General features: G+C 48.9%; 1 protein-coding gene across 1 annotated transcript in view; it reads right to left on the bottom strand.

Annotated features, from left to right (window-relative positions):
* Positions 1 to 27,063, bottom strand: part of NOTCH1 (notch receptor 1) — an 81,189-nt gene that overhangs the window by 24,348 nt on the left and 29,778 nt on the right. The window contains exons 3-10 of the mRNA XM_038374675.2: positions 14,448 to 14,710; positions 13,314 to 13,652; positions 6,377 to 6,499; positions 5,731 to 5,964; positions 5,026 to 5,181; positions 4,642 to 4,827; positions 3,575 to 3,688; positions 1,802 to 1,915 (exon numbers count right to left, since the gene is read on the bottom strand). Coding sequence (XP_038230603.1) covers positions 1,802 to 1,915; positions 3,575 to 3,688; positions 4,642 to 4,827; positions 5,026 to 5,181; positions 5,731 to 5,964; positions 6,377 to 6,499; positions 13,314 to 13,652; positions 14,448 to 14,710 — 1,529 coding nt within the window. The remainder of the gene's footprint in view (positions 1 to 1,801; positions 1,916 to 3,574; positions 3,689 to 4,641; positions 4,828 to 5,025; positions 5,182 to 5,730; positions 5,965 to 6,376; positions 6,500 to 13,313; positions 13,653 to 14,447; positions 14,711 to 27,063) is intronic.

Genomic DNA, 27,063 nt, shown 5'->3' with positions numbered 1-27,063 from the left:
ATTGTATCCAGCCTCTGGGTGAACTGGACAGTGGGCATGAGTTGCTCTTGAATGCAGTCACAGTGTTTTTATCTACCTAGGCACTTGTCTGATCCCAGCGTTTCTATCTTGTCAAGCCCCTGTCGCTGCAGTATCTGCACACCTCACAAACATCACTGCATGTAGCCTCTCTAGGCAGCAGGGCCGTGCTATTATTCCCATTGTGCAGAAGGGAAACTGAGGCACAGAGCAGTCATGTTGGGAGTCTGTGGCAGAGCAGGGACTTGAACTTGGGTCTCCTGACTCCTGGGCTAATGCTGTAACCACTAGGCAATTGTTCCTTCCCCCTTTCCATTTGAGAGTGGTTCCTTGGCCTCTTCTAGCATAAGGACCCAGGTGTCCAATCCCACACTTCACACTCCCTTAGCTTTCAGTAGGAATGGAAGCCTCCCTTGGGGAACTGGGCCCCAAGATGCCAAGCTGCATGGAGAGCCTGCCTATCTCTATCAGCTTTGCAACTGCTACCCCCTCCCCCTAATTAATAACTGTCCTCCCCTGCCAAGCTCCCCCAGCGCAGCGAGAGCACAAGCCTGGAGGAGTCAATGGGGCTTTGCTTGAGAACGTGGCCAGAGCGCACAGAACAAAAGCGTCTCCCCCGCACTCAAACGAAAGGGCCTTTCAGAGCCAGGAGCGCTGGGCTTTGTCCCGGTGATACACAATGATCATCATTAAGCTGGCTCCGCGCAGGAGCCGGTGCCTCACTCGCTTGCCGGCCCCTCCGTGTGTTTGTCATGGAATCCGAGGGGGGGAAGGGGCGCGCGCACCCATAGATAATAACGCTCTCGCCATTATCTGGCCCTACTCCACTCCCAGAAGTGGGGGGCGGGGGTGTGGAGGACAAAGTGCAGCTTTGACTATCCTCCATGAAACCCACATAGCAGCTTTTCATCGGGGCTTGGCATTAGCAATACATTAATTAGAGGCCATTCAGCTGGAAGATTTCTGGCGGGAGCTGCTCCACAAAAGAGCCACTGTTCACCACTGGGGCTCATGTCATCGTTTGGGCCAGTCATGCCTTAGGTTTCACTCATCGAACCCACAGAGTCTTGCACCTTGTTTGGACAATAGAGGCTGCTTTATTTCCCTCCTTCTCTGTCTTGCTAGCGTTTGCCGTGGAGGCGGGTAGTAGAGACAGGGAAGAGGACAGGCCCCAAACAACAAGTCCCAGGCAGGTTGGATTATATGTAGGGTTCATTATTGGTATAATGGCAGTTCCTACAGACCCTGACCGAGATCAGGGCCCCGTTGTGCCAAGCGCTGCAGGACACACAGCGAGATCCAGTCCCTGCACTGACCAAGAGCAGGGCCCCATTGTGCCGGGTACTGCACAGACACACAGCGAGACAGTCCCTTCCCCGAAGGTCTTACAGTCTAAACACGGCACTAAATCAGTTCCAATATCCATTGAGTCCAGGAATCTGGCCCATTATTTCTAGATGCTGCCCTTCTATAGCACCTTTTGCCCAAGCAGCTCAAAACCCTTGACAAGCTTCCAGAACTCGATCCTGCTGCCGTGGCATTCAAGCACATAACTCCCCACCAGGAGCAGGATCGGTCCCTGATTAACGCTTCAGCATTAAATATTTTTACCATTTTACAGAGGCCGAAACCAAGGCAAAGGGTGACTTATCCAGGATCTCTCAGCAAATCCATGGCAGAGGCAGGAAGGGGACCCGGGGTCCCAGTTCCCAGCCTCCCCGTTCTAGCTGCCAGATAACACTCCCGCACCCCATTCTGACTGGTCAGTTAAAGGTCTCCCCACCTTCTGTGCACTCGCAGGTGTAGGTGTTGGGGCCGTCTATGCACTTAGCCCCGTTCTTGCATGGCGTGCTGGCGCACTCGTCGATGTCATATTGACACAGGTGCCCATTAAAGCCTGGAAGAGAATACAGAGAGAACGCTGGTTTTGCACTACCCCGGCAAGGCCAGCGCTGGGACAAGCACTGGAGGCTTGGGAGCATTTCAGGGGCTGTCTCAGAACCTACCGGCTTCCGAAAGAATGGGACTAACGGGGTTGCGGGTGTTGAGAGGTCTGCACTGGACGGGAGGTGGCGGGTAGAGCAGGGGAATGAAGAACCCATGGCTTCACCCCAACAGCCCAGACACAACCTGGATTAACTTGTTCCCCACCCACTGCCTCTCTACCCTCGCCCCTTAACCGGGGCGCTTACTGGGACAATGGCTCCTAACACCAGCAAGGGGGACGGGGCAGAAGGCGAGCAGCCCTTGGGCTCGGCCATGGCAAACAGACAGGCAGCTCCAGCTAGCAGATTCCACCAGTGGTTTGCCCCCTCCACCGCCCCAGCTCATCCGAGTATTCCCAGCCCCACACATGAGGCCGGAGGAACCCTCGCTCCCCTGCAGGAGACTACATTTTCCAGACTGGGCTGGGGTTTCCATGGTGATGGCTGTATGGGGGGCTGTGACCCAGTATTGAGCACATCGTATTTACATCTCTAGAGAAGCGAAGGCTCTGAACTTCAAAACCTCCTTTCACAGATTAACTGTCTCCCCATTCTCTGCTCTACCCCCTGACTTTGACACCTTATTCAAACCCGCCAGCGTGGCCCCTCTGCCCAGCCGCCCCTCCTCCCCACACTGGGGCCTTTTCAAGTGCAAAGTTGGGCTTTTTTAATCCTCGCTCCTCTCTCCGGCTGGCTGGGCAGGCCCTGCTCGTCTCTCCTGTTGAATGCCAGTGGGCTGCGCTGCATCTTCCCACCCACAAGGCCCTGATCCCGAGAAGAGCTGTGCTCCCGCTGAAGTCCCTGGGATTTATGGGCGCTCAGCTCCATTCAGGATTCGGCTGCACAAAAGGAAAGGGCTGGGGCTACTGTGAAGGGAACTTCTGTGCCCATTCTTTCACCTGGCCAATTGGGCCTCGCACCAGAAAAGGACCAGATGCTGCTCTGGAATAAATCAATTACGCTCCATAGATTGCAATGGAGAGATGCTGATTTGCACCAGTTCTTTTGTGGAGACTCAGACCTTTGTGACTGTCACTGCACTGCACACCGTTGCTCTTTGAGGCATGTTCCCCCATCTCTGGAGCTAAAGAGAATCTCTTCACAATACAGGGACTATGACACACAGGAAGGCAGCTCTTAGTCCAGCCAACAGAGGGCAGTGGGACACATACACCAGTCACCGGTTTACAGAGCTCGCTACCTTGCAGGGCTCACTGAAATCATCTGCCAGAATCTCTCCAGCATAGGCCTTTGGGTGGGAGAGGGGATCCCAGACCAGCTCTCCCCACACACTTACTGGGTCTAGAGGGGGAAATCCCACTGGTGCTCCTTCCTCCCTTCACGGAATGTGCCTGGTGCTCACATTTAAGTTTCCAGACTCATATCCAGGCTGCCAAAGCTAGGAGGCTTCAAACAAAAGGAGCATTATTTCCCTGAGCTCCAGGGATCTGCCCCACTCTGCTGGGTTGAAATCCATCGGCCCAGTGTTGCCTCTGGGTGGTGGATTAATTCCAACTTTGTTTCCACTACAAAGGCTTATGCTGAAGGCAATGCTATCGATCGCCCTGTACCTGTGGGGCACTCGCAGTGGAACTCGTTGATCTTATCGATGCAGTTCCCGTTGTGCAGGCAGGGGCTGCTGGCACACTCGTCTGTGTTGATTTCACAGTAAACTCCCTCGTAACCTGCGAGTCAGAGATCCAAAGTGCCTCTCAGAGTTTGCAGCAAAAGACCCACATGTGGAGCATTGCAGGCCTGCTCCGAGGGACGCCAGGCATGGATGTAGCCCGCCGTGTTTGGGGAACATGGGACAGTGGCCTGCAATGCTCCAAAGCAAAAGCCAACTTGCGGCTGATGGGGGTCATCAGGAAGCCTTCTCTATGGGCAAGGTGTTCCATAAATCTCCACCATGGGGTACTTGCACCTTCCCCTGGAGCAGCTGGGGTTGGTCACTGTCGGAGACAGGATATGGACCCCAGCCTTGTACGTCCTATGTCTGTAAGAGGCATTGTATAAAAAGGGCCCGATCTTGCATTCTCTGTGCACCCAACGCCCTCGTTGGTTTCTATCTCCCCACCCATCCCCAATATTCCTATCGCCACAGTATCATCAAGGAAATTTAAACCCTGCAGCAGATTTTTCTCCTAAGCTTCATTCTCTGCCAAAAATCAGCCTCTCACCTCCACCTGCACAGACCTTCCCTGCAAATCAGAGCTCTGACTCAGGCCCACTGATGTCACTGGAGGTCTCTCCACTGATTGCAAATGGCCTTAAGGGCTCAGCTTGCTGATGTCAGGGGCAGCTGGGCTGGGCCTGTGGGCTCTGAGATTTAGTTATGGGTCTTCCTGCTGGAGGGTTTTTAGATGCCCCACAGCAGGATTTCCCCGGCCCAAGGAACCTCCCTTGTCATTGTTCCTAGAAGGTTTCAAAAACACTGATGATAAGGTTACAAATAAATCACACTTCCATGCAAAGTAATCGTTCATTGCTAAGTGGTGTCCACAATCCTGCCATCAGATCTGCATGCCCATGGTGTCCTCTCGAAGTAAACCATGCTCCCCCGCAGGACCAAGTCTCCTGCCTGCACAGATCAGGATCAGGGTCTAGGAGAGAGAAAAGTGACAGCCCTTCTACTCACCTGGCATGCAGATACACTGGAATTCACCAATCTGATCCAGGCAGGTGGCATCGTTCTGGCACGGATTCGAGAGGCATTCATTGACATCTATCTCACAGCGGGGGCCCGAATACCCCTGGAGACACTGGCACTGGAAGGATCCTTGGGTGTTGATGCATTTCCCAGCATGCTCACAAGGATTGGCTCCTAAAAATGACAAGTTCCATTGATAAAACCATCTAGCAGTTTCTACTAATGGCCCCAATGTCTGGATCAAGGGGGTCACAGGGCATTACACAACCTCCCCGCCCCATTTATGTATTTTTAAACCAAAACTCAGCTTGGGCCTGATCCCCCGACATTTCCTTAGAAATAACCCCCAAAGCTGGCAGCCCCTGTGTTTACCTAGAGAGCACTCGTCTATGTCTTGGTTACAGGCTGGGCCCGTGTAACCCGAGGGGCAGGTGCAGATGGCTTTGCCGTTGACAGGGTTGGTGTCGCAGTTAGAGCCTTCGTTGCAGGGGTTACTGATGCAGGCGTCATCCAGGTGGCACAGCAAGCCTATTGACCAAGCACACGCAAACACACCTGTCAGGGTAGAACTGTGGAGGCAAGTCTCCCACCTCCATATGAATGGAGTGCCTAGAGACCCCAGCCGAGAGCAGATCCCATTGTGCCGGGTGCTGTACAAACACAGCATCAGAGACAATCCCTGCCCCAAAGAGCTCCCAATCTAAACAGACCAGACAGACGACAGGTGGCAGAAACAGAAACAGGGAAAGGGGAAGTAGCCTGCGCACGGTCAGGGCAGGCCAGTGGAAGAGCCGAGAAATGAACCCAGTCTCCAGACTCCCAGTCCAATGACCGATTCACTCTTTATCCTAGGTGAAGGCAAAGGGCTAAATTCCCCTTGGTGTAACTCCACTGACGCCAGTGCTGTTATACCAGAGATCAATGTGGCCCAAGGATTATAGAACAGAGAGCTATTAGATCAAGCCAACTCCACTGCCAGGGCAGTATATAGTCCCCAGAATGTACCACTGGACTTTCATCTGGCTGCACACACTTACCTCCATCCCCATGTATCACACTAAACCTGCAATCACCCACCTGTGCGGCCATGTGGGCACTCGCAGTAGAAAGAGGCCACCCGGTCGTGGCAGGTAGCACCCTGGAAGCAGGCAGCCATAGCACAGTCGTCAATGTTCTCACTGCAGTCCTCGCCAGTCCAGCCGTTGACACAGACGCAGTTGAAGCCACCGTGGTTGTTGTGGCACGTTCCTCCATTCTGGCAGGCATTCGGCATGAGCTGGCACTCATCGACATCTTCAGTGCAATACTGACCTGCAATGGGGAGGAATATCATAGTGAGTGAACCCAACTCTCATGCTTCAGGGCATGAGATGATCTCTCCACAGTGGTCAGGAAGGAATCTCCTGCCTCCCCCGCCACATGTATAGCCCTGCACAGTGAATTAGGTACAATGCAGGAATTTTTCATCTTCCTCAGAAGCATTGCTAGAGGCAGGATACTGAACTGGATAGTCCAAAGGATCTGCCCTAATGGACCAGACCAACGTCCATTATGGCATGCAGCAAGCTGTGCACTGGCAGTAACATCTGCCCCACATCTGCTCCCAATTCAGTCAATGGAACTTTTGCTATCTGCTTCATCTGCAGTATGATCTATCTGCAGTCCCTGGTCCGTAAGCTCACACACCCAGTCCCCCATGCTCTCTCCGCAGTCCCACCTTTACCTGTCCACTCAGGAAGGCACTGGCAGTTGTAGGTGTTAACTCCATCCACACAGGTGCCTCCATTCTTGCAGTTATTCCCAGGACAGTCATCAATGTTGTCCTCGCAGTTCTGACCAGCAAAACCTGGGGAAAGGAAACACCTAGGTCTACTCTCTGCTCTTGGCAATGGGGGCAAACAATCTGGCCCGGCCTCTAGAACACCACAGAGCTAACTGGAGCTTGATCTCCCACACCCCAGATAGGCTTGGCTATCCACAGCAGGATTCAGGTGCTGAAGTAGGTACCAGCCACCTCCATCCAATGTGACCTGTGCCAAAGACCCGGGGTGTCTGGCTGCAGGGTTTGGGTTCAGCTCCACCTCTGTTCCCAGCTGAACAAAATGCCCTCCTCCCTCTCTGACTCCCCATTCCCCCTTCCCCTGGGACCATACTGCAACAAACTGCTGCGTGCTTCACCTCTAGGATACACAGCTTTCAGTGCGACACTCTGGGCCCAATCCTGCAGCCTTTATTCCCGAAGACTAATTTAATGGCGTGAGACCAGAATCAGGCCAAAGTTTTCTCTTCCATTTCTGATTTTCAGTCAGGCTTCAGTAAGCACCTGGGCTTTGTTTACTGCAGCAGTAAATCCCTGTTTGTAGCAGGGATGTGTCAGGTGGAGACTCTGTCTGCTCCCTAATGCAGCGCTAAGCTGTATGTCACTGCTACGGGGACACAGATGTTAGCTGGAAAGCCTCATTGCTGCTGGTTAGTGAGAAGTCTCCTCCCCCATGTGCAATAACGAACAAGAAGTCTTTTCATTCCAAGCCACACAGCAAGCCCAACCTGTGGCAGATTACTAATTAACGTGCACCGACTGTTTGTGGCAGCTCTTCACCCTTGGCTTTGAAGAAAGCCGCTCAGGTTCACCTCCATTCCCCTCTGCAGACATATTTATGAGCTACAGGTTCATTCGAATGAAGAAATCTCGCTCTAGAACTTCAGGAATCTTGGGAGGCAGCAGCCAGGTTCCTCCCACTTGTTGTTTCACAGGACAGGGTCTGTTTTTCAGAGACGCAGAGCACTCACAGCTCCCGCTGGCTTCAGCAGAAGCGGCAGCTCCCTGGCACCTCTGAAAATGAGGACCTTGATTCTTCACAGGGAATAGGTGGGGGCCTCGTTTTGCACACCCTTCACTCATGAGTGCAGCCTGCTGACTTCACAGGCATGCCCATGTGACCGAGGATCACTCACGGAAGGGGCTGCAGAATCGGGCTCTGAATCACTGCATTTTAATAGCCCATTCAATGAGGCTAATAGCCAGTATTTCCTCCCAGGGAAAATTCTTCGCCACTAAGACTCTTGCAACATGAATCAAGGCTTCCAATGCTACCGAAATCCCAGCACTCTTCTTTGTACCATCAGGCTAGGGCTTTTTTAAATTATCTTCATCCCAGAGCATGACACACAGGGCAACTGAACAGCTTTTGACCTTTCCCAGCTCCCCAAGGTGGGCGGAACAAACACAAAGAGGCCAGGTTTCAGAGTAGCAGCCGTGTTAGTCTGTATTCGCAAATAGAAAAGGAGTACTTGTGGCACCTTAGAGACTAACAAATTTATTAGAGCATAAGTTTTCGTGAGCTGCAGCTCACTTCATCGGATGCATTTGGTGGAAAAAAACAGAGGGGAGATTGATATACACACACAGAGAACATGAAACAATGGGTTTATCATACACACTGTAAGGAGAGTGATCACTTAAGATAAGCCATCACCAGCAGCGGGGGGGGGGGGGGGGGGGGAGGAGGAAAACCTTTCATGGTGACAAGCCCCACTGTTCCTCAGATATTCTTGTTAACTGCTGGAAATAGCCTACCTTGCTTGTCACATTAGAGCTTATGCTCTAATAAATTTGTTAGTCTCTAAGGTGCCACAAGTACTCCTTTTCTTTTTACAAAGAGGCCAGGATCTTATCAGCAGATCTGTCAAGCAGGGCCCCATCCCCTCCCCTGCTTGTTAACATTTTAAACTGTCCTTGTTACAGGGTTAAGTGATGTATTTACTGTAAACACTGTGTACCACAGACTGGCTCCTCTACAGCAGCTCGGCCAGCCTGCCAAAAAGAACATGCGGTAGACCTGGGCTAGACTGAAGCAATGGCTGATTTGGGGCTACACTGCAGGTGTAATCAAATCTCCGCTCACCAAGCTGTTTGTTTAGCTCTGTGCTCACCTAGTCAGCCACTAATTGAAATCAGACACAACTAACTATAGAAACTACTGAAATTAACTGTGTGTCCAGATGGCTACGCTGCAGAGACAAGGAGGGTTATGTCTACACTGCAAATATGGGGACAGGAGTAACTGCAGCTCATGTAGACACAGCCGAGCTAGCTTTAATCTGGATAGCTCACCTACGGGAGCAGCACGAGCTAGCTGTGCAAGCAATGGTTCTGGGCGGGCACGTATAGCCCATGTATGCTGAAGCTCATGCTGTTGCAGCTTCACTGCTCCAGAATCCTTAGCTACATTACAGCTAGCTGGGTCATAGGCACATAAGCTGCAGTCCCCCCCACAGGACATCACTACAGACATACCCTGAAACACATGCCACTCAGATGGCTGCAAGAGTGGATACAGCCAGGCTGTGATGCTTGCAAAACATCACAGGATGGGGACCCTGGAGCATTAATGTGATATCTACACAACACAGCCCCAGGTGAACACAGTCCTGTAGCATCCCCTCACGTGATCCTGACCTCTCCAGCTCATCCAAATGTTTCGGCTGTCCCCAAAATATTCTGAATAATATTGGGTAACAAAGAAGATCCAGGTCTCCTGGACCCAAGGCTTTGGTTTTATTTCCACTCCTTACAGTATATCTACACTGCAGTTAGACACCCACGGCTGGCCAACGCCAGCTGACTTGGGCTCGCTGCAGGGCTGTTTAAATGCAGTTTAGACTTCCAGGCTCAGGCCCAGATCTCTGGGACCCTTTCACTTTGCAGGGTCCTTGACCCCGGGACATGCCCTCAACACTTTTAAAGGACCTGATTTTCCACAGTGCTGAGCACTTGCAGCTCCCACTGGTGCAAGCTGGAGCTGTGGGTGCTCCCAGCACCTGTAGAAAATCAGGCCCCTCACATTCCACCCAACACCAGAGAAGTAGATTTAGTAACATTGTCCCCATTTTACAGATAAACAACCAGACACAGAGACTTTACGCAAGTTGCCCAAGGCAGGTCAGAGGCAGGATTAGAACCCACGAGTACCTGCATCCCAGCCATGTCCTGAGCCTCTCTCTAAATGACTGCCTTGTTCTCTTCCCACAAACATCAGCCCCATATTGAATGAAAAGCAATAATAGTTATTTATGATTGCTGGTAGAAGTCCAAAGCAGATAATGTTGATTCATTCCTAGCTTTTAAGCTGCAGATCTGAGCATGAATGGCAATAACTTGTAACGTCCTAGATACCAGGATTAACTGATTTTGAACCATCCGAATGAGTAATTAGTGCTGCAATTACTTTAAATTCAGGGTTAGGTACTAAGGCAAAGGCATGATAACACAGATTAGATTAGCTCGGCTGTAAAAGACTCTGAACAGACAGACTCTTTTTAAATTAAAAGAGGGTATTGTTTTAAAATGTGCTGAGCTACAGACCAGCACATCAGTGAGTATCTTATCATGAGAAATGGCCCTCAATCTTTTATGCCTCAGCCAGAATCATCTGATACAGTGTTTGCTTCACAAGACACATGCCTCGGCTGGCCTGATCCTTGCGAGGTGCTGAAGGGTCTTAATGGAGCTTGGCACCTGGCAGGATCAGCCTCAAATAGAGAAGTTACCAGAGCATTCAATAGCTCCAAGGTTATTTTGCATGTTAATATTTGGCCATTGGACTTCATGGGAGGCAAACCAATAAAGGGTGCACTCAAATCCCTAGGAAACAGTTCCCTCCAGTCACACCTGGGTGCCAAAGAGCTAATGCTTTCCTCACCCATCCCCCTTGCAGTAGAGATTCTCTCTCTGAGCTTAACAAATTTATTTGAGCATAAGCTTTCGTGAGCTCACGTCATCCGATGAAGTGAGCTGTAGCTCATGAAAGCTTATGCTCAAATAAATTTGTTAGTCTCCAAGGTGCCACAAGTCCTCCTTTTCTTTTTGCAAATACAGACTAACACGGCTGCTACTCTGAAATCTCTCTGAGATGACATTTCACTAATGTACAAGGCAGGCTGGTTTCTTGCAGGAAGCTGGCTAGTCAGAGCTAGACTTCCTTTCCAGTTCTGAGAGGGCCAGCAGGGCACCACAAGGCGTCTCCCCTCACTTGGAGGGCTGCCTTCTCCGTCACAATAACCCATACAGAGCTAAAATGGCCATCCTTCCAAGCAGCCACCAGTTAACTGCTAACTTCTGGTGAGTGTTCCTGACCCGTGCAGGTGACGCCTATCAGAATTCGCTCCCAGCTCTCATCAGCTTCGGAAGTTCATTCACTTATCTGGCCCAGGAGAAAGCGCTGCTGTTCTAAGTCACAGTCAGCTCATCTATAGCTCTGTCGTTTTAGGTCATCTCTTGTTTGACGAACACGGACGACAGGAGCCTCACGACAGCCCTGGGAAGCTGGGCAGGGAAGTAGTACATTGTGTAAGGGATATTGAACGTCATGCTCCAGGGCTAAAACTAAATGTAACTATTAGACATCAGGATGAGAGCTATGCCAAGGACAGATTATCCCACATCTGCCTTCTAGAGGGTTCTTACACCTTTCTCTGAAGCAGCTGGTGCTGTTCACTGTCAGAGACAGGACACTGGCTTAGACGGATTTGGGGTCTGATCTACTCTGGTAATTCTCCTGTTGCTATACAAATATCATAATTCCCATATTACAGAGAAGGAAACTGAGGCACAGAGAGGCCACAAAGCAAGTCAATGGCAGAGATAGGGACAGAACCCAGGAGCGCACTCCCTACTCTAACCAGTAAGTGTGACTCCCCCAAGGGGATGGGAAGAGAAGCAGGGGAAGCCTCAACACAAGTCTCCCACTCTAACCACTATGCCATCTTCACACCCAAAGTAGCCACCCTATCATGGTTTATCTGTGAAAAGAGGAGATTAAAAATTCTCGAGCCCTCTCCACCACACAGAGATTTCCCAGGCAGCTTAACACGGCCGATAGCATCTTTCCAACGGCGGGGTGACCGGGCAGATGCTTCCTCTTGCTGCATGTGCCTCAGACAGGTGGAGGAGGCTGGTTTGGGTGAGAAACCAGACTAATCCTCCTGAAAACAAAGCTCTCCTGCTGTTCGGCCCCCTCGGCGAAGGGCCCGGCCTAACTGCAGCTCTTTCTTGGGGGCAGGCTGCTGACAGGCAGGAAGTTTGTAAATTTCATTCCACCTGGCTGCGAGCATCTCGCTGCCGCAGAAGCTGGGGAGCGGTCTCACACCCACGAGCAAAGCTCAACCAGTTCCACTCCAGCTGCTCAGGCTCTGACCCCAGCGCGCTGCGGTGAAAACCTCTGAGGCACGACAGAACTGAAAGGTCTCCCTGAGTTCAGAGGCCTGGGTTCATCTCCCTGACTGGTGAGGAGTTAGCCTGACACCTGAACTCCACTTCAGTCCTCACTGGTTTAGGCCTGGGCCCACTGCCTCTGCAGAGGGGTGAATTTAACCCAGAGCGGGTAACCCCACCCCTTTCCTTCCCCTCTCTCTCCCACATTCTCCCCTCTCACAGTCATTTATTCAGCTACAGGAACTGAGCTGTCTTGTTCCTTGGTTTGCCCAGCAGGGGCAGCAGAGAGCACGGGGAGGGTCTCCCTTCTCCAGCTCAGGCCAAGAGGCCTCACTTAACCGTGGCTCGTCTCCACTTGGAAATTTACCAAACTAGCTATTCCAGAATAATTGTGCCACTTTAGAAGTGGATTAAGCTAAATCAGAAAAAGGCACTCTTCAGCCGGAGTAAGCGTGTCTGCACGGGGGCTTTTGCTGAAATCACTATTCCAGAATACCTTCTGGAGACCATTTCCAGCTGGAGATAAGCTCTCAGGTGACGTTTCCCATCATTAGGGACTGCCACAAAGTATGCGCCCAGACTTACTGAGGACATCTTTGTTCCACCTCTGTTAGAATTGGTTGTTCTCAGTCCCTTGAATGGTCACTCCAGGTAGAGTGCACTGTAGTTCCTCGGAAAGGTTTTGAATTTGCTGAGCTTTCTGCACCTCAGTAGTTCAGGGACAATAGGATGAAAGTCAATCCTCCAAAAAGAATGGCAACTCGGACAAATCTACTGATCGGCGACGTTTATATGGCCCTCACCAATGTTGCAGCTCAGCATCTCACAATCTAACATGGTATTTATCCCCACAACACCCCTGCAGTAGGGACATGCTGTTATTGCCCATGTTACAAAGGGGGAACTGAAGCATGGCGAGACTGAGGGTATGTCTACACTGCAATTGGGAAGTGTGACTGCGGTACGTGTAGACATACCTGAACTAGCACGGATTGAGCTAGCTTGCTAAAAATAGCAGTGTAGCTGCATCGGCAGGGGCTAGCCACCCTCCTACCCTCAACCCCAGGGTACATACCTGGCAGCTACACTGATACTTTTATCAAGCTAACTCAATCAACCCTAGCTCTCAGAGTAGCAGCCGTGTTAGTCTGTATTCGCAAAAAGAAAAGGAGTACTTGTGGCACCTTAGAGACTAACAAATGTATTTGAGCATAAGCTTTCGTGAGCTACAGCTTACTTCATCGGATGCATTCGGTGGAAACCCTAGCTCTGTTACACCTACAGGTGCTGTCCCAACTGCAGTGTAGACATACCCCAAATGACTTGCCCCACGTCACACAGGGAGTCTGTAGCAGAGCAAGGAAATGAACCCTGATCTCCCAAGACCCACACTAGTGTCCTCACCCCTGGATCACCATGGGCAAAGAGTAAGAAAGGCAGGCCGTACCTGGAAGACATGTGCAGTCATAGGTGGTGTCGCTAGTCTGACGGCAAGTGCCCCCGTTCTGGCAGGGCGAGGGGTTGCAAGGCACATAGAGGTGCTCACAGTTCTGGCCCGTGTATGCTGGCTTGCAGGAACACTGGTAGGTCCCGACCTCATTGGTGCAGCTCCCGCCATTCTTGCAGATGGGAGGACTAGTGTTGCACTCGTTCACGTCCTGCTTGCAACTGGCCCCATGGAAGCCCGCTGTGCACTTGCAGACGTAATGGGCTTCGAAAGGAACACACTGCCCTCCGTTGGCACAGGGGTTGGAGGCACAGGGATCTGCCTGCTGGCAGGTCTTACCTGGAGAGCGGACAAAGAGGGTGAGGCTGGAGACTGCAGCTCACCAGAGGGCAGATAGATGCAGAGTCCCTTGTGGGTTCTTGTGCTCCCCAATCCTGCCCCCTCTCCGGGATTCTGGTGGCTGAACGGTGCTCCTCCCCAAAGAATTTGCACTGGCATTCAGCTTGCACAGAGGTGTATTTCATTCACAATACACACTCCCCATCTTGATAGCACCCCTCACCCCAAAGCGCGTCCCAGCTGTACACATGCTGCTCCCGCACGATGCCTGGCCTGCTGCAAGCTAGCAAGAGAACGGGACAAGCCACTCCACTAACCAAAAAGGCTGAGGGATCCCCGCAGAGCAGACAGGACAAAGGATGGAGTCGCTGATGCTTTCCCTGGAGCCTGTAGGTGCAGGGCCTGGAGGAGTTTCGAGGCTGGTTTCTAAGCCTCCCCCTTTCTACTCATTCCCATGGACAGGCACTGGATAGCACTGTCATGTAGGAGGCCCACGCCCCCATGAGGACGGCAACACACTCACTGCCTGGGGGCAGGAGAAAGCACCCCGTGTTGCTCTGCATGGGCCCTCCTGCCCCTGACCAGCTGCAGTGAGCCCCCTTAGAAGACCAGATGGGGGCTGATATGTGGGAGCAGGCATTGTAAATGCCCCTCGCCCTGGATTTTCAAGGCACGTCCTGGCTTTGGGGACTCTGCTCCATGCAGGGTATTACAACAATCCCACCCCTGTGGGTTGGGGATGGGGACAGTAGGGCTCTCGGGGCTCCCCGATGGAGGTATGTGTGCTGGCCTCACCTGACCACCCCGGAGGGCACCGGCACTTGTATTCAGTCAGAGTGAGCAGGTCGCAGGTCCCCCCGTTGCGGCAGGGGTTGTTGAGGCAGGCGTTCTCCTCGGGCGTCAGGCACAGCCTGTCTGTGAAGCCCAGGTGGCAGGAACAGGTGTAATCCACAGCATTGCCACGGATGACCGGGTGGCAGGTGCCGGCGTTCTTGCACGGGGAGCTGAGGCAGGGGTTTGGCAGCTGGCACCGGTCACCTACGTGGGCACTGTTGCATCTGGGGAGAAGAAAAGACACCAAGTCAGAGTCAATCAGACTTCCCCACCATTCCCAAGATAAAGCGGCCCCTGCAGAGAGCCGGCAAGTGCAGGGGAAAGGGTTTGATTTGGTCCATTTCTCTTTTGTATCTAAATTCTTAGCTGCAAAGGCCAGCGGTGAGCTCTCAGACAGGCAATGCAACAAACAACATTTCAATTGGTGCAGATTGGCTCTGGAAACACGCGGCCCCGGGTGACTTAGTCCCCGATAGCCACCAAGCGACGATATAAGGGGATAAGGCCAAACTTTTAGCATCAAAGAAGCATCTTGGTCCCACCCCTCCCCTATGGGGGCATCATGAGGCTGAATCAGTGTGGAGGAAGTGCTGTGAGATCCTTCTCTGGAGTGTGCTAGGTACTGTCACTCACACAAGAGCCGTGGCAGTGAACTAGTTCCTACTGGTTCTGCGGTGCCCGCTCTGAAGGCAGGGAAAAGTAAAAGGAGACATTTTTCTTCATCCCTAGGTGTTCTTCCTTCTCCCAAGTGCAGCCTCTATCCAGAATTTCACAGCCCTAACAACCACAGACAAAGCCACTGGGCAAGTCAGACAGCACCTAACCCCCTTCCCGCAATCGAATCTGTGCGGGTGGACCCCTTGCATCTGTGAGGAGACTCACTGACTTGTATGGAGTCTGCCTGTGCAGACTGGATTGCAGGCGCCACATGACAGGGACTGTGTAATCAAATGATTGTACAGCACCTACCAGAGGCTCTGACTTCCGGGGGGGGGGGTGCTCAAAGCCCCTCCTCCTGCCTTGGGCCACGCCCCTGCTCCACCTTTTCCCCCAAAACCCCTCCGCGCCCTGCCTCTTCCCGTCCCTGCCCTGCCCCCCCCGTTCCCAACTCTCCCCTCCCCACTGCTCCCCCTCTTCCCCAGCACCTGAACAGCTGATTGTGGTGGGCAGGAGGTGCTGGGAGGGAGGTGGACGAGCTGATTGGTGGGGCCTGCTGGTGGGTAGGAGGGGAGGAGCTGATCCTCAGGGCTGCCAGTGGGTGCTGAGCACCCACTATTGTTTTCCGTGGGTGCTCCAGCCCCGGAGCACCCACGGAGTTGGTGCTTTTGGCACCTAGCACAGTGGGGCTCCGATCCTGATCCAGGCCTGTAGGGGTTATACAGGTTTATTAACTGTAATGTTTCTTCTCTGATCCGTTACCATTTGCCTTGTGGGATGTGACCATCTCACCGATGAGAAAATGCCAGGTTTAGTCTCAAACTGAGTTACACATTGATCATTAAAAACAAAGTAAACACACAGAGGGCAAATAGCAGCTCCCTTTTTTGGCAGCTCAATGCAGGCAGTCGGGGGTTAAATACACATGGTACAAGACAGCTAGGTGGATTGTGCAGGAGAAAAGAAAGGGAGAAGTTCAGTCTGTACTAAAATCAGACAGAGAAGAGCCCACTTCCCATCTCAGATGTGTTGTAAAAAGGTAGTTAGACTAACACTGAGCATACAGATCCTGTGCTCTCAGCTTGAATAGGCATTTTCCCTCCTAAAGCCTGAGATAGGCTTCTGTGCTTGGTCCATTGCACCAGTTTGCTTTATCTTAGGACAATTTTTGTACATGTGGTTTCAGTTACAGCATCTGTTTTGGCTTTTCCCCTTCCCCGTCCTTTCATGGGCACCTTTGATTACCCCCACGACCTGCTGTGGAGGAGAGAAAGAAAAACACTCCTTGCAGCCCACAAAGCTGCCAACTTCCATGCCTGTGTGGGAATCACTTTCACACACACCCTGTAGCTCCCATCCCTTGCCACCTGTCTCCAACATTTTCCAGAGCACAGGAGTGCCATAAATCACTGAGATTTCAAAGAGCTTGTGGGGATCTTCCGACCCCCTTGAAGCACAACCAAATAACTGAAGCTTGAGATCCATGCAAATTGCCTTTCTCAGTCCAGCTGATCAGAGGAAAAACAATCCCCAACCCCCCTTCCTGTCCATAATCAATATCAGAGCTGTTGGGGTCTATTTCTTTAAGGGATGCCAGTTAGCATAGTGCATGTTTGCTGGAAATACCATTTTACTGATTTTTTTAATGGAACTATGCAAGTCTAAGGATCAAAGCGACCCAAGCACTGATGACACATGTGTGTGAGATATATTCACTCTGCTTGAAATTCCTCCCTGTATAAAGAGCCAGCACAACGGACCTCTTGAGGCCTATTCTGAAGATTTACATGGGGTACAGGCCTTGTGCCAGCTTCTCTGGAGAAGGATGAATTTCACATTAAGAGAGAAGGGAAGGAAAAGGTGAAAGAGAAGCATGGAACACATGCCAACCCCAACCCGGTAGCATGCAGAGACCTGCAAAATAATAACACCTGGCTCTCATGTAGCACTCATCATCAGTAGATCTCAGAGCACTTTGCAAAGGAGGCCAGCGTCATTATCCCCATTGTACAGATGAGGAAACTGAGGCACAGAAAAGAAAAGTGACTTGCTCATGGTCACCCAGCAGGCCCGTGGCAGAGCTGGAAATAGAACCCAGGTCTCCTGAGTCCCAGTCCAGTGCTCTGCCCACTAGGCCTTTGGATGTTTAACTAAAATGCCACATTGCAATCATAAGATGAAGTCCCTCTAGAGACCCAATCAGGGTTTGTGGGACAGCAGAGAGTATTCTGAACAGTGCTAGGAGGTCTTTGTACCCACATGCTTCTTTTTCTTGGATAGATTCCCTCGCCCTCTCCTAAACAGTAAGCCAGATTTGACGTTGACAGGTCAATTTCCACCCCTCTGCCCCGAAACAAACATACTTTCCGACTGTGCTCTTAATTCTACCACTTTGTCTCAAGATCTTGGCCACTTGCAACCTGACAGCAGAGAGCTTAAAGGGGTCGCATGCAAAGTGCCTTCAGAATGATCTGCGATCAGGGGCCCCTTTGCATTTTGACATGTGCAGCAGCCAAAGCCCCTAGTCTAACAAAGCCCTTGAGCATGTGTATAAAAGACCCGAGTCATTTCCCTGAAGTCAATGGGACTATTTATGTGATTAAAGTTACTCATGAGCTTGAGTGCTTAGCTGGATGGGGGCCTAAAAGGGCCACAACGCTCACGTAAAGTGCTTTGAGATCCTTCTGGCTTGATGTAAACTTTACAGTATTACTATTTCATCGACAACTGACAGCTTCCCCAACTTCCCTCTGTCTTGCAGAAATCAAAGTCAAACATATCTCAGCATTGGCAAACAAGAGCTCAGCTTTAGCCTGGATAACAGGTGTGGCATATTTATGCTTTCTCTTACATTACAGTCTTCCTAAACAGCTGCTCAGATCTTCCTTGAAGATAAACGCTTTCCAAAGCAGTATTCTCTCCAGCAGTGGGAGGGGGCCAAACAAACACATGCCTGATCCTTATCTCAGCATGAAAGCCTTTTAAAAAAAAAAGACACATGAAATGGCCACTGGCCCAGCCATCTGTTACCAAAAGCCAAAAGGTCCAAGCCAACTGGCTCATGAAAAAACAAAACCAGGTGATGGGAATGGGTTGCAAATGGGGAGTTTTCTGACCTAACACTTATGTGCTTTAACATAAGCCAGCCTTTCAGGGATGATGGCAGGGAGGAAGAGAGGATGAAGAAATAAGGACCAGATTCTGCCCCCAGCATAAAGACACTGATCTCCTTTATAAAACACTGAGATCTACTCCTAACAAGCGTGATATCAAAGCATGCATTCTTTTTGTTACCTTATTCTGCACCTAGCCCCACTGAAATCAGCTGGATTGCTTACATGGTAAATGGCTATTCAGTAACGGGTGGAAGGATCTGGCCCCAAATAAATATGGGTAAAACCCAGCAGAAAATGGAAGCTGTGAAACAGTGCCTTGCGAAAGGGCTGAGCAACTTCAACCAGCACTGAAGTCGGCAGGAGCTCAGGGTGCTCTGCAGCTTGCAGGACCAGGGGATTGACATGCTATGCAAGGAATAAATTGTCATTCCTGACTCACAAACAGTGGTTGCTTAAGTTTGCTTTGTGGTATCCCCGGTCCCCCAGTAACTGACCAGGCTTAATGCTTCGAAGAGATTCCCTTCACCCAACACTCCCAGATCCTCCCAGCAAAGATGAATCCCCTGCAATGAAGTGGGGCTCGCCCTTACGTCTGCGTCCCGTTGTTCTCTTTGATTCACTCATGAATTAAACAAGGAGGCGGGGGGAGGGGACAACAATCGGATTTCAATGCACCCCATTGTTGGGAACGACCCGCAGCAGAGACCCCTCCAAGCTGATGACAACAGGGAGGGGGAAGGGTGGGATGGGGAAAAACTTTCAGAGGCAAGAGGGAGGGCACTTGATCCTCAAAAGAAGGTTCTGGAGACAAGTCTCGTCAACACCTCTCTTGCACAAATCTGCCCGGCTCAGCACCTTTTGTTTGGCCTTTTCAACACAAGATGCTGTTTATTTCGCTCTTTGAACTGGGATGCTCGCATTACTGCGTTTCAAAGGGAGCTTTACTCCATTGCCTTGGCCAAGCCATCAGCAGCCTCCCCAGAAAAGGAGCACATAAGGAGTGAAATGTGATGGACATGGGCTGGATCCTGAGCCTGGTGACGCAGCTGTAATTCCAGAGTCACTGTTCTTCAGACAGCAGCAGGGTGACCTGGCATATCGAGGTATTCCAGATTTACACTGATGTAACTGAGAGCGGAGTTTGGCCCACCCTGTTAAATTCTCCTCCAGACATTTGCCTATTTCATATTATTTGGTGACCATCAAAGCTGTAACTGGGGGAAATGAGTTTGGAGAAAGATTGTAGTGAGTTACGACAAGGCCTAGTTCTGTAGCTCTTGGGCCCTGATCTACAGCCCGTTGAAATCAATGGAAAGACAACCACTGACTTCAACAGGCACTGGATCTGGGCTCTGGTCACATACTTTTAACAGCCACATTCAATAAAGCTACTCACAGTGGGGAGCTGTGTTCAGAATCCCTGCTGCCCTTGCCAGAAATATTAGCGCTACAGCTCAGTAAATTGGTTAGAGACAGAGCCTCAACTAGAATAGGTCCACATAGCCCCACCGACATGACTGGAGAGATGCTGATTCACACCAGCTGCAAATCTGGCCCTGAAACCCTTTTTTTTTTTTTTTTTAATTCCCCACATGTCAATAATTAAGAGTTTGGATCACCCTTTAAACTCATTCAGTGCTTTCTTTTCCCCACATGACCAAATCTGTGAATTTGCTGACAAGCTACTGGCTGTGGGTAGTAACGAGTTACACTTTGCAATTGGTCATTTGAGGTCACATAGTATTTTTTTTTGCATTTGTAACTGGATAACTTAATCCTTTTATAACGGAGGAGGAGTTGGATAAGCTATTTATGGTGCAATCATTTGTGCACCACATATTTGCACAAGGACTGGTGAGACTTCTGCTTTCTCCAACATCCACGTGAACAGCGGTGACAAAGAGTCACTTGTACAGAAGTTCATGGAAAATAAACAGGGGCTGCTAGCAACACTGATGTGAACTGAGGCCTTTAAGCCAGCACAAGACTTCTTTGCCATTTCACCCTGCCGTGTTTAGCAGCAAAGAAAAAATTACCTGGATCTTTAAGCATGAGATGCCTTTTACTTCACTTCCTGTTGGCATAGTTCTACGATCACATCATCGTTAGTATGAGTAAACACAGCCATGAGGCTAACTCAGTTTATGCAAGTGGCAATCTGAGCCTTCTGTTCTCACATGCAACTCTATTACTTCATTGTGATCTCATCCTCCCAACAGCTCCCATTTGTGTTTTGTCCATCTGTTGGGTCCTGTGAGCTTTCTAGGTCAAGGACTGGCATCTCTGTTCCTCGTCTGTGCAGCACCTAGAACAGCGAGGGCCGGATCCTTGCTTGAGGTGCTTAGTTGTTACCGTAATAGAAATAAATAATATGTGCATATTTAACATCTGATCCTCTAAGCGGGTGAGTCCTCTGCTCCCGGAGGGAACAGGATCAGAAACACACTGAGCTGAACTATCTTGATTTTCTCTAATGAATACTTCACCGCCCCACAAAGCCTCATTTCCAACCTGACACTGGACAATACTGAACTGCCTCGGAAGTGTGAGGTTCCTGTGGTCTCACCCTGATGGCCTGCAAACCGCCAAAGAGTTTACAAAATGCCGAGTATTATTAAGCCCCATAGGGGCGATTCTTCAAATGAATCATAGCAAGTGTAAAACCCAGAGGCATTCCAGCCTGTGCTAAAACCACCAAAGAAGCAGGTTGCAAAACGTTCTACTGGGAGATGAGAGAGGCAGGAATACATCTAGGTCCCGTCCCCCCTCCTCCCACCGCCAGTCCCCCCCCTTTTTTAACCTGATTCTGATTTCATTGTTGGGGATTGTGTGAGAATTTGTCAGGATTCGGAGACATTTTGAGTTAATGAGATGGCATTATCCAGGCCCAATGAAAAAGAAAATGTGTATAATAATAAATCAGGGCATCTGCTGGACACACAAAAGGCTGTGGGGAGCAGGTGTGCATGTTAATGAGGGGACGGCAGCTGCCGTGTACCCTGCTGTCCAATAAACTTCAAGAGCTGCACAGGGTGGGCGGGGGGCAGCTTTGGGGATGGGGAAGGAAGTGGACTTCTGGGTGGCTGAATTGCATCCCTGCGTTAGGGAATTCAACAGGCTGGTTTTGAAGCCTGCTGTTCCTATGAGAGAGGCCATTGTGCAGCGCACCCCTCCTCTCCGTCCCAGAGGGCCAGCGAAGGCACACCGGCTGTAAACTGCTAAAGTGTGCAGTCATCTGTTAAAACCACCATTTTCCCCCTTTTTTTTAAAAAAACAATCCTCAGAACTTGCGCAGTTGCTTGCGCTGAGAACGTTGCAAGATTCTCACCCGTCTCCATCCTAGAGAGAAAAAAAGAAACAAAAAACCCCCAATGTGCTGTATTAAAACCAAACCAAACTGGGCTCTGCCGTTAGGAATACGCTGTGAAACCGTCTTCAGCTCGCTCAGTGGCGCCTTCCTATGTAGGGTCCCTGCAGAGGCTCAATGGTTTGTGAAGTGAGAAGCAGAGGTGGGGGAAGAGGGTTCTGTATCCAGGGATGTACTGAATTGCAGTGACATTATAATCTTGGAAACCACTCTCCTTTTAATACAGCCTCAGTTTATCTGGCACTCAACCAAGTTCTAGTGGGAATTGAATCAAAGGGAACTGGGACGCGGTGGGTTCTCAGTAATTCCATAATTGGAATTCAGATTCATGTGTGGTGGGGTTTTGTCGGGATTTGAAATAAGGCTCACATGGAAACTGCTGGGAGTAAAGCCCACCCACCCAATTAGTTTTCGGACCATTTCCAATTTAGAATCTTGTTAGCAGCGTTTTAAGATTCAGTGGCTATAGCTCAATCAGAAGTTATGGACCTGATGCAGCAATCACAGAATGAAAATTCCTGGCCTGTGTTATGCAGGAGCTCAGATTAGTTGATCAAAAAGGTCCTAAAAGTCTATCAATATATGATCATGTTAAAGGGTTTTTAAATTTACAAATCTTATTTTAAGCAAACAAATGTCCCTACCTAGGTTATCAGTAACGCTGCAGAACATTAACAGCAAAAGAAGTGTTAAGATGCTATAAATTGTTATGCTCTTTGTTTACTTTTTGCATTTCTCACACCTTGGACAACAAAATCACTTTCATATTTATTTAGGGTCAGTTTCCCTTTCAGTTTCTTAGTGCAGCAACCTATAGCTTACAAGCACTATGGGCAGTTGTTTTAAAATAGCTGTTTGGTTTGTATTTTTCTTTAGTTTCGCTACTCTGAGAAATATTTTTGTTGCTTTTAGGTTTTGAAAAGGTGGTTTTGTAGAAATTCTGAACATTTGGGGCCAAAATTCATTTGACAACACTGCTTATAGGCCCCCAATTCAGCAAAGCATTTAAGCATTTGCTTTGCTCCATCCCTATTTAGCAGAGCGCCTAAGCATAATGCTTAATATTAAGCATGTGCTTAAGACCCACTGGAATATAAGTATGCACTCAACTGATTTGCTGAAACAGGGCCTAAGTCCTGACACCTGGAAGTTCAGAACTCCTTGGGAGAGAAAACTCTGGCCATACCAGACAGCAGAACTATTCTGAAAAAAAGGGAACTGATGCGTGCAAAGGATGCAAGACAAAAGGGACTTGAAAAACAACGAGGAGTTCGGCTCGTTGTTTTTGTGGATACAGACTAACATGGCTACCCCTCTGATGAAATGGACTTGGTAATATTAGCACCTTTGGTTTCTTTCTTGAAGGAGCAGATGGGGCAGACACAGAAAGACTGAATAAAATTTACTATAAAAGCAAGTTTTAAGCAAAAAGCAACCAAACAAAACCCACCCGGCTTAATTCCTGTTGTAATCAACGTAATAGTGCAGGTTTATATGGTACATTGACTAAGACCCGTCAGGGCTCTGAACAGACTCCAGGAGCCATCTGCACAGACCCAATTGCAGGATCATGGCTCCTAATTCCCTGCAACTGCTGACTTAGAACCATCAAAACTAGAAAGAAAGGAAAGAAAAAGTGTCCTGGTGTCTCTCTCTGCTATGCACTCAGTACTGGAAGCAATGGGATGCCATTCCCACCTGCCATTGGGGAAAACATATTCCTAATTCAACTGTAGGGAAATAGCTACCATCAAATCTCACTCTGTGGAGCTCTCCTTGCAGGTTCACGTTAATCTGATTATCTTTTCAAAACTATGGAGTGAGGGCTTCCTCTATCCCCCAGCTGCGGGCATGAATATTGCTGTCTTTGCAGAGACAATCAAATGGTTATCAGTCTCATCAGGAATATTGAATGCTGACACCAGCAACTTCTGCACTTGTGCTTGTTTTTTCCATGCTTGTAAGGCATGGAAACAGGATAACTAATAATATCTTACACGTTTCTAGCACTGCCCACCCTGCAGGATCTTACAGCTCTTTATAAACAAGAATAATTTTGTCATTAAAGACCACCAACTTTTGCAGTTCATGGGCCCATATTTGCAGACACACAGGGCAGTAACTTTACTCCTATGTGCAAGTGGCTGCGGGATCAACTGTTAGAACAGGGAGTGAAGGGTACTGTAGTTAGTTGAAATACAAAGAAGATTCCATTGAGTGCCAACTTTTGCAATTTTATTGTGAGTCTGACACTGTTTGGTGTTTTAATTCAAGCCCCAGCTCTGGGAATCCTGTGATTAGCTGACAAGCTCAGCTTTAATTTAAAAAAAAGTTTCTGGTCCTTATGGTTGCAGAGAAAAGTTCAAAAACATGATCCATATGACACCTAAAGGCTCAAACCAAAGGCAAATAAAAAGAATCCAAAATGTATTATTATTATTTTAAATCTTGTGATTTTTAAATCAATCTCATGATTTTGGGGCCTCACTCATGAATTTGGATGCTTGGGGCTGACAATACTGGGATTCAGGAAGTGAAATGTCACTGTCTGAAATGGAAATTAGCCAAGGCAACTAGAGGATTCTGAAAATCCCACCAGGTGCTGAAATACCTTTAAAAATCCAGCGCTCAGTTCCTTGGCTAAATTCCTTTGAAAATCCAGCCCTAACTCTTGTGAAAAGTGCCATGGGATCTTTCCTGATCACAAGTGGGAAGATCTTTCAGACTGATCCCGTCGTCAGTTAACCTTGGTTTTCACCGAATGCAAAAAGACAGCACAGCCCCTGCTAGCACCATGATGCAGCATTTATTGTTTTAACTCAGGCTAGACGGAAGAAGGAAGTAGTGTTGGTAGTGCCCTTCCCAGGTTTTTCTTAGCTGTCTCCCACCCCATCCAACTACGAACCAGACCCAACCCTGCTCAGCTTGGGAAAGTTAACAAGATACAAGCTACTGGCAACAGCACAGTGAACTTTACCGGGTTTTGGTCCAGGACAGTGTGACTGCCCCATGACCAAAATGTTTTTAGCAGGGCCTTTAGAGACAGACTTTTAGCCCTCCTAGCCTCATTCACCCATGTAGCCCAATCTATGAATCATATATTAATTACATTGATTACTTAAGAATTCTGAGTTATCACTTTGAGGTTTGACAGGTTCTTGTCCTGAGATCAGGTCCAGTATTATTAAAATTACTGTATAGTTGTGAACCTCGATGGGCACAGTTGCAGCACTCACACTTTAGGAACCCTGGTGTATTTGTAATAGTTTATTTATGCAGTTAGCAAAGTCACAAACACTCTAACCTAGGTAGAGATGCAGAATGTGCATCTGAACATCCATATACTCACACCACCCCTCACACAACAACCTGAAGTGTTAGCCATTATCTTCCTCATCACCATCCTCCTCCTCCTTCTCATCACCAATGGCCATCATCTGGGCACTTCCCAAAGGCTAAATCTCTCTCTTCTCCTGCCCACAGGCTGGTGTACAACTTCTTTAATATGTTACACTGATGCCACTATGTTTAATGCATATTCAGTCGGGGTTTCTCCCCTCTTCCTTATTTGTATGTCCTCACCCTACTAATGTTGGGCTGCATTTCTCCTATAAGTTAGTGTATTAATGATCTCAACATATTCTCCAATATGTCAGTTCATTCCATGGAACTCTTGTGGTCAGACATCTGCAAACATTCCCATCCTAAAATATCCCAAAGGTGGTGTTCGCTCATGTTCCTGTAGCTGGCTGGTGTCGTTATGGACAAACATCTCCCTTAAACACTCTACTCACAGTTCCCCAAAATTTAAGGGTGACCGTTAGGTCTGTGCCAAAATTCATAGGCCTCAAGCCATATGCTAACTGCTTAAGCCAATGTCTTACAGGAAACAGGCTTGTAGGTTCCTTGCATTAGTGCTGAATTAAATAAATGCTGCAGCTAGCTCTATGGGCTACACCAATCCTCCATATAACAAATCCCACCCTTAAGTAAACTGCCTTTATACAGTAGGGTGCTGAGTATCTGAGCTGAATAAGAATTTGCACTAGACGTGTCAAAGATACACATTCGTTTTCATGTGCTGACAGACAGAATATAGACAAACTCCCTTGCATCACAGAGTTGATCTGCTTTCTCCCAAACCCCAGATTCCCTTTGAAACAACAAATAGCTCATGCCAGAAATCAGTTCCCAAGGCAGAAATCCCGACCCATCCACAGCCCGTTCCCAAAGCAAACAAGAATGGCTAAAATATCTGTGTTCTCCCTGCTGGGAAAAGCTTCCATTTATTCATTAACCTGGCGATGAAGTGTCAAATATTTCAACTGCAAAAAGAAACTATGGATAGAAGACTCCAACAGGCAAATGACACCTGAGCTCAACACCTTTGACCAAATGAGCTGTAGCTCACGAAAGCTTATGCTCTAATAAATTTGTTAGTCTCTAAGGTGCCACAAGTACTCCTTTTCTTTTTGACCAAATACTTTCCCTTGCACCCACACTGACCTCGCTAAGTTATTTAAGATGCTGCCTGGGTGGGAAAAGGTTGAGTTCGCACACTAGGAGGGGACGTACTGATGACAAAGTTGCCTCTTGACTCCCAAAATCCCCTGCATTTTTAAGATAACATTTTCAAAATGATCTAACCCAAATGTGACTGATATTATCATGTGAGATCTTGCGAGAAATGGGGATAAGACATAACAGAATGCAGATAAAGCAACCGTTTTCCGACATGTGCAGATACAAAGATATTGGGCAGCATTCTCAGCTGCCGTATGTCGGCTCATTCCAATGGAGCTATACCGATTTACACCAGCTGGGCTTCTCGCTCTTTATGTTCACTCTAACATCCTTTCAGTTTAGCAATGACACAGGGAGGTTGATGGGTCAACTCCCGTGACACCATTGTGGCAGCTTTGGCTTTTTTAAAGGTATGTCCCTGCCAAATTTTCTAGTAATAAAATGTAATATGGTAAAAAAAAAAAAAAGGTGGATGGAAAGGTTGTAATTAATAACATTTAGCATTTCTTTAGCACATTGTATCCACAGATCTTGAGGTGCTCTGCTAAGGTGGGGATCATTGTACGCTGATCTTCCTTTTATAGATGATGCACCAAAAGGTGAAGTGACTTGCCCAAGATCATATTATGAGTCACAGTGGCAGAACTGGGAGTAGCAGCCCCAACTCCATGCACCAGCCGCTGGACTATGGCTGACTTGAAATGCTATGTAGTATGTTCATTTTCATCCATTGTGTCCATCCCAGGCTCTAACAGATTAGAACACAAATATTAGAACAGGATTAGAACAACCACTTCTACATCCATGGATTGTACAAGAGTGTGTGTACCACATCCACATACATGCTCATATGATTTGTGGATGTAGAATTGGTTGGGTACCTCTTCTAATGTTTTTAGATTACACACACACA

Source organism: Dermochelys coriacea, chromosome 16 (genome assembly GCF_009764565.3).
Source record: "Dermochelys coriacea isolate rDerCor1 chromosome 16, rDerCor1.pri.v4, whole genome shotgun sequence".
NCBI lineage: Eukaryota > Metazoa > Chordata > Testudines > Dermochelyidae > Dermochelys > Dermochelys coriacea.
The sequence above is the reverse complement of the archived record's forward strand: the minus strand, read 5'-3'. Positions and strand labels throughout refer to the sequence as shown.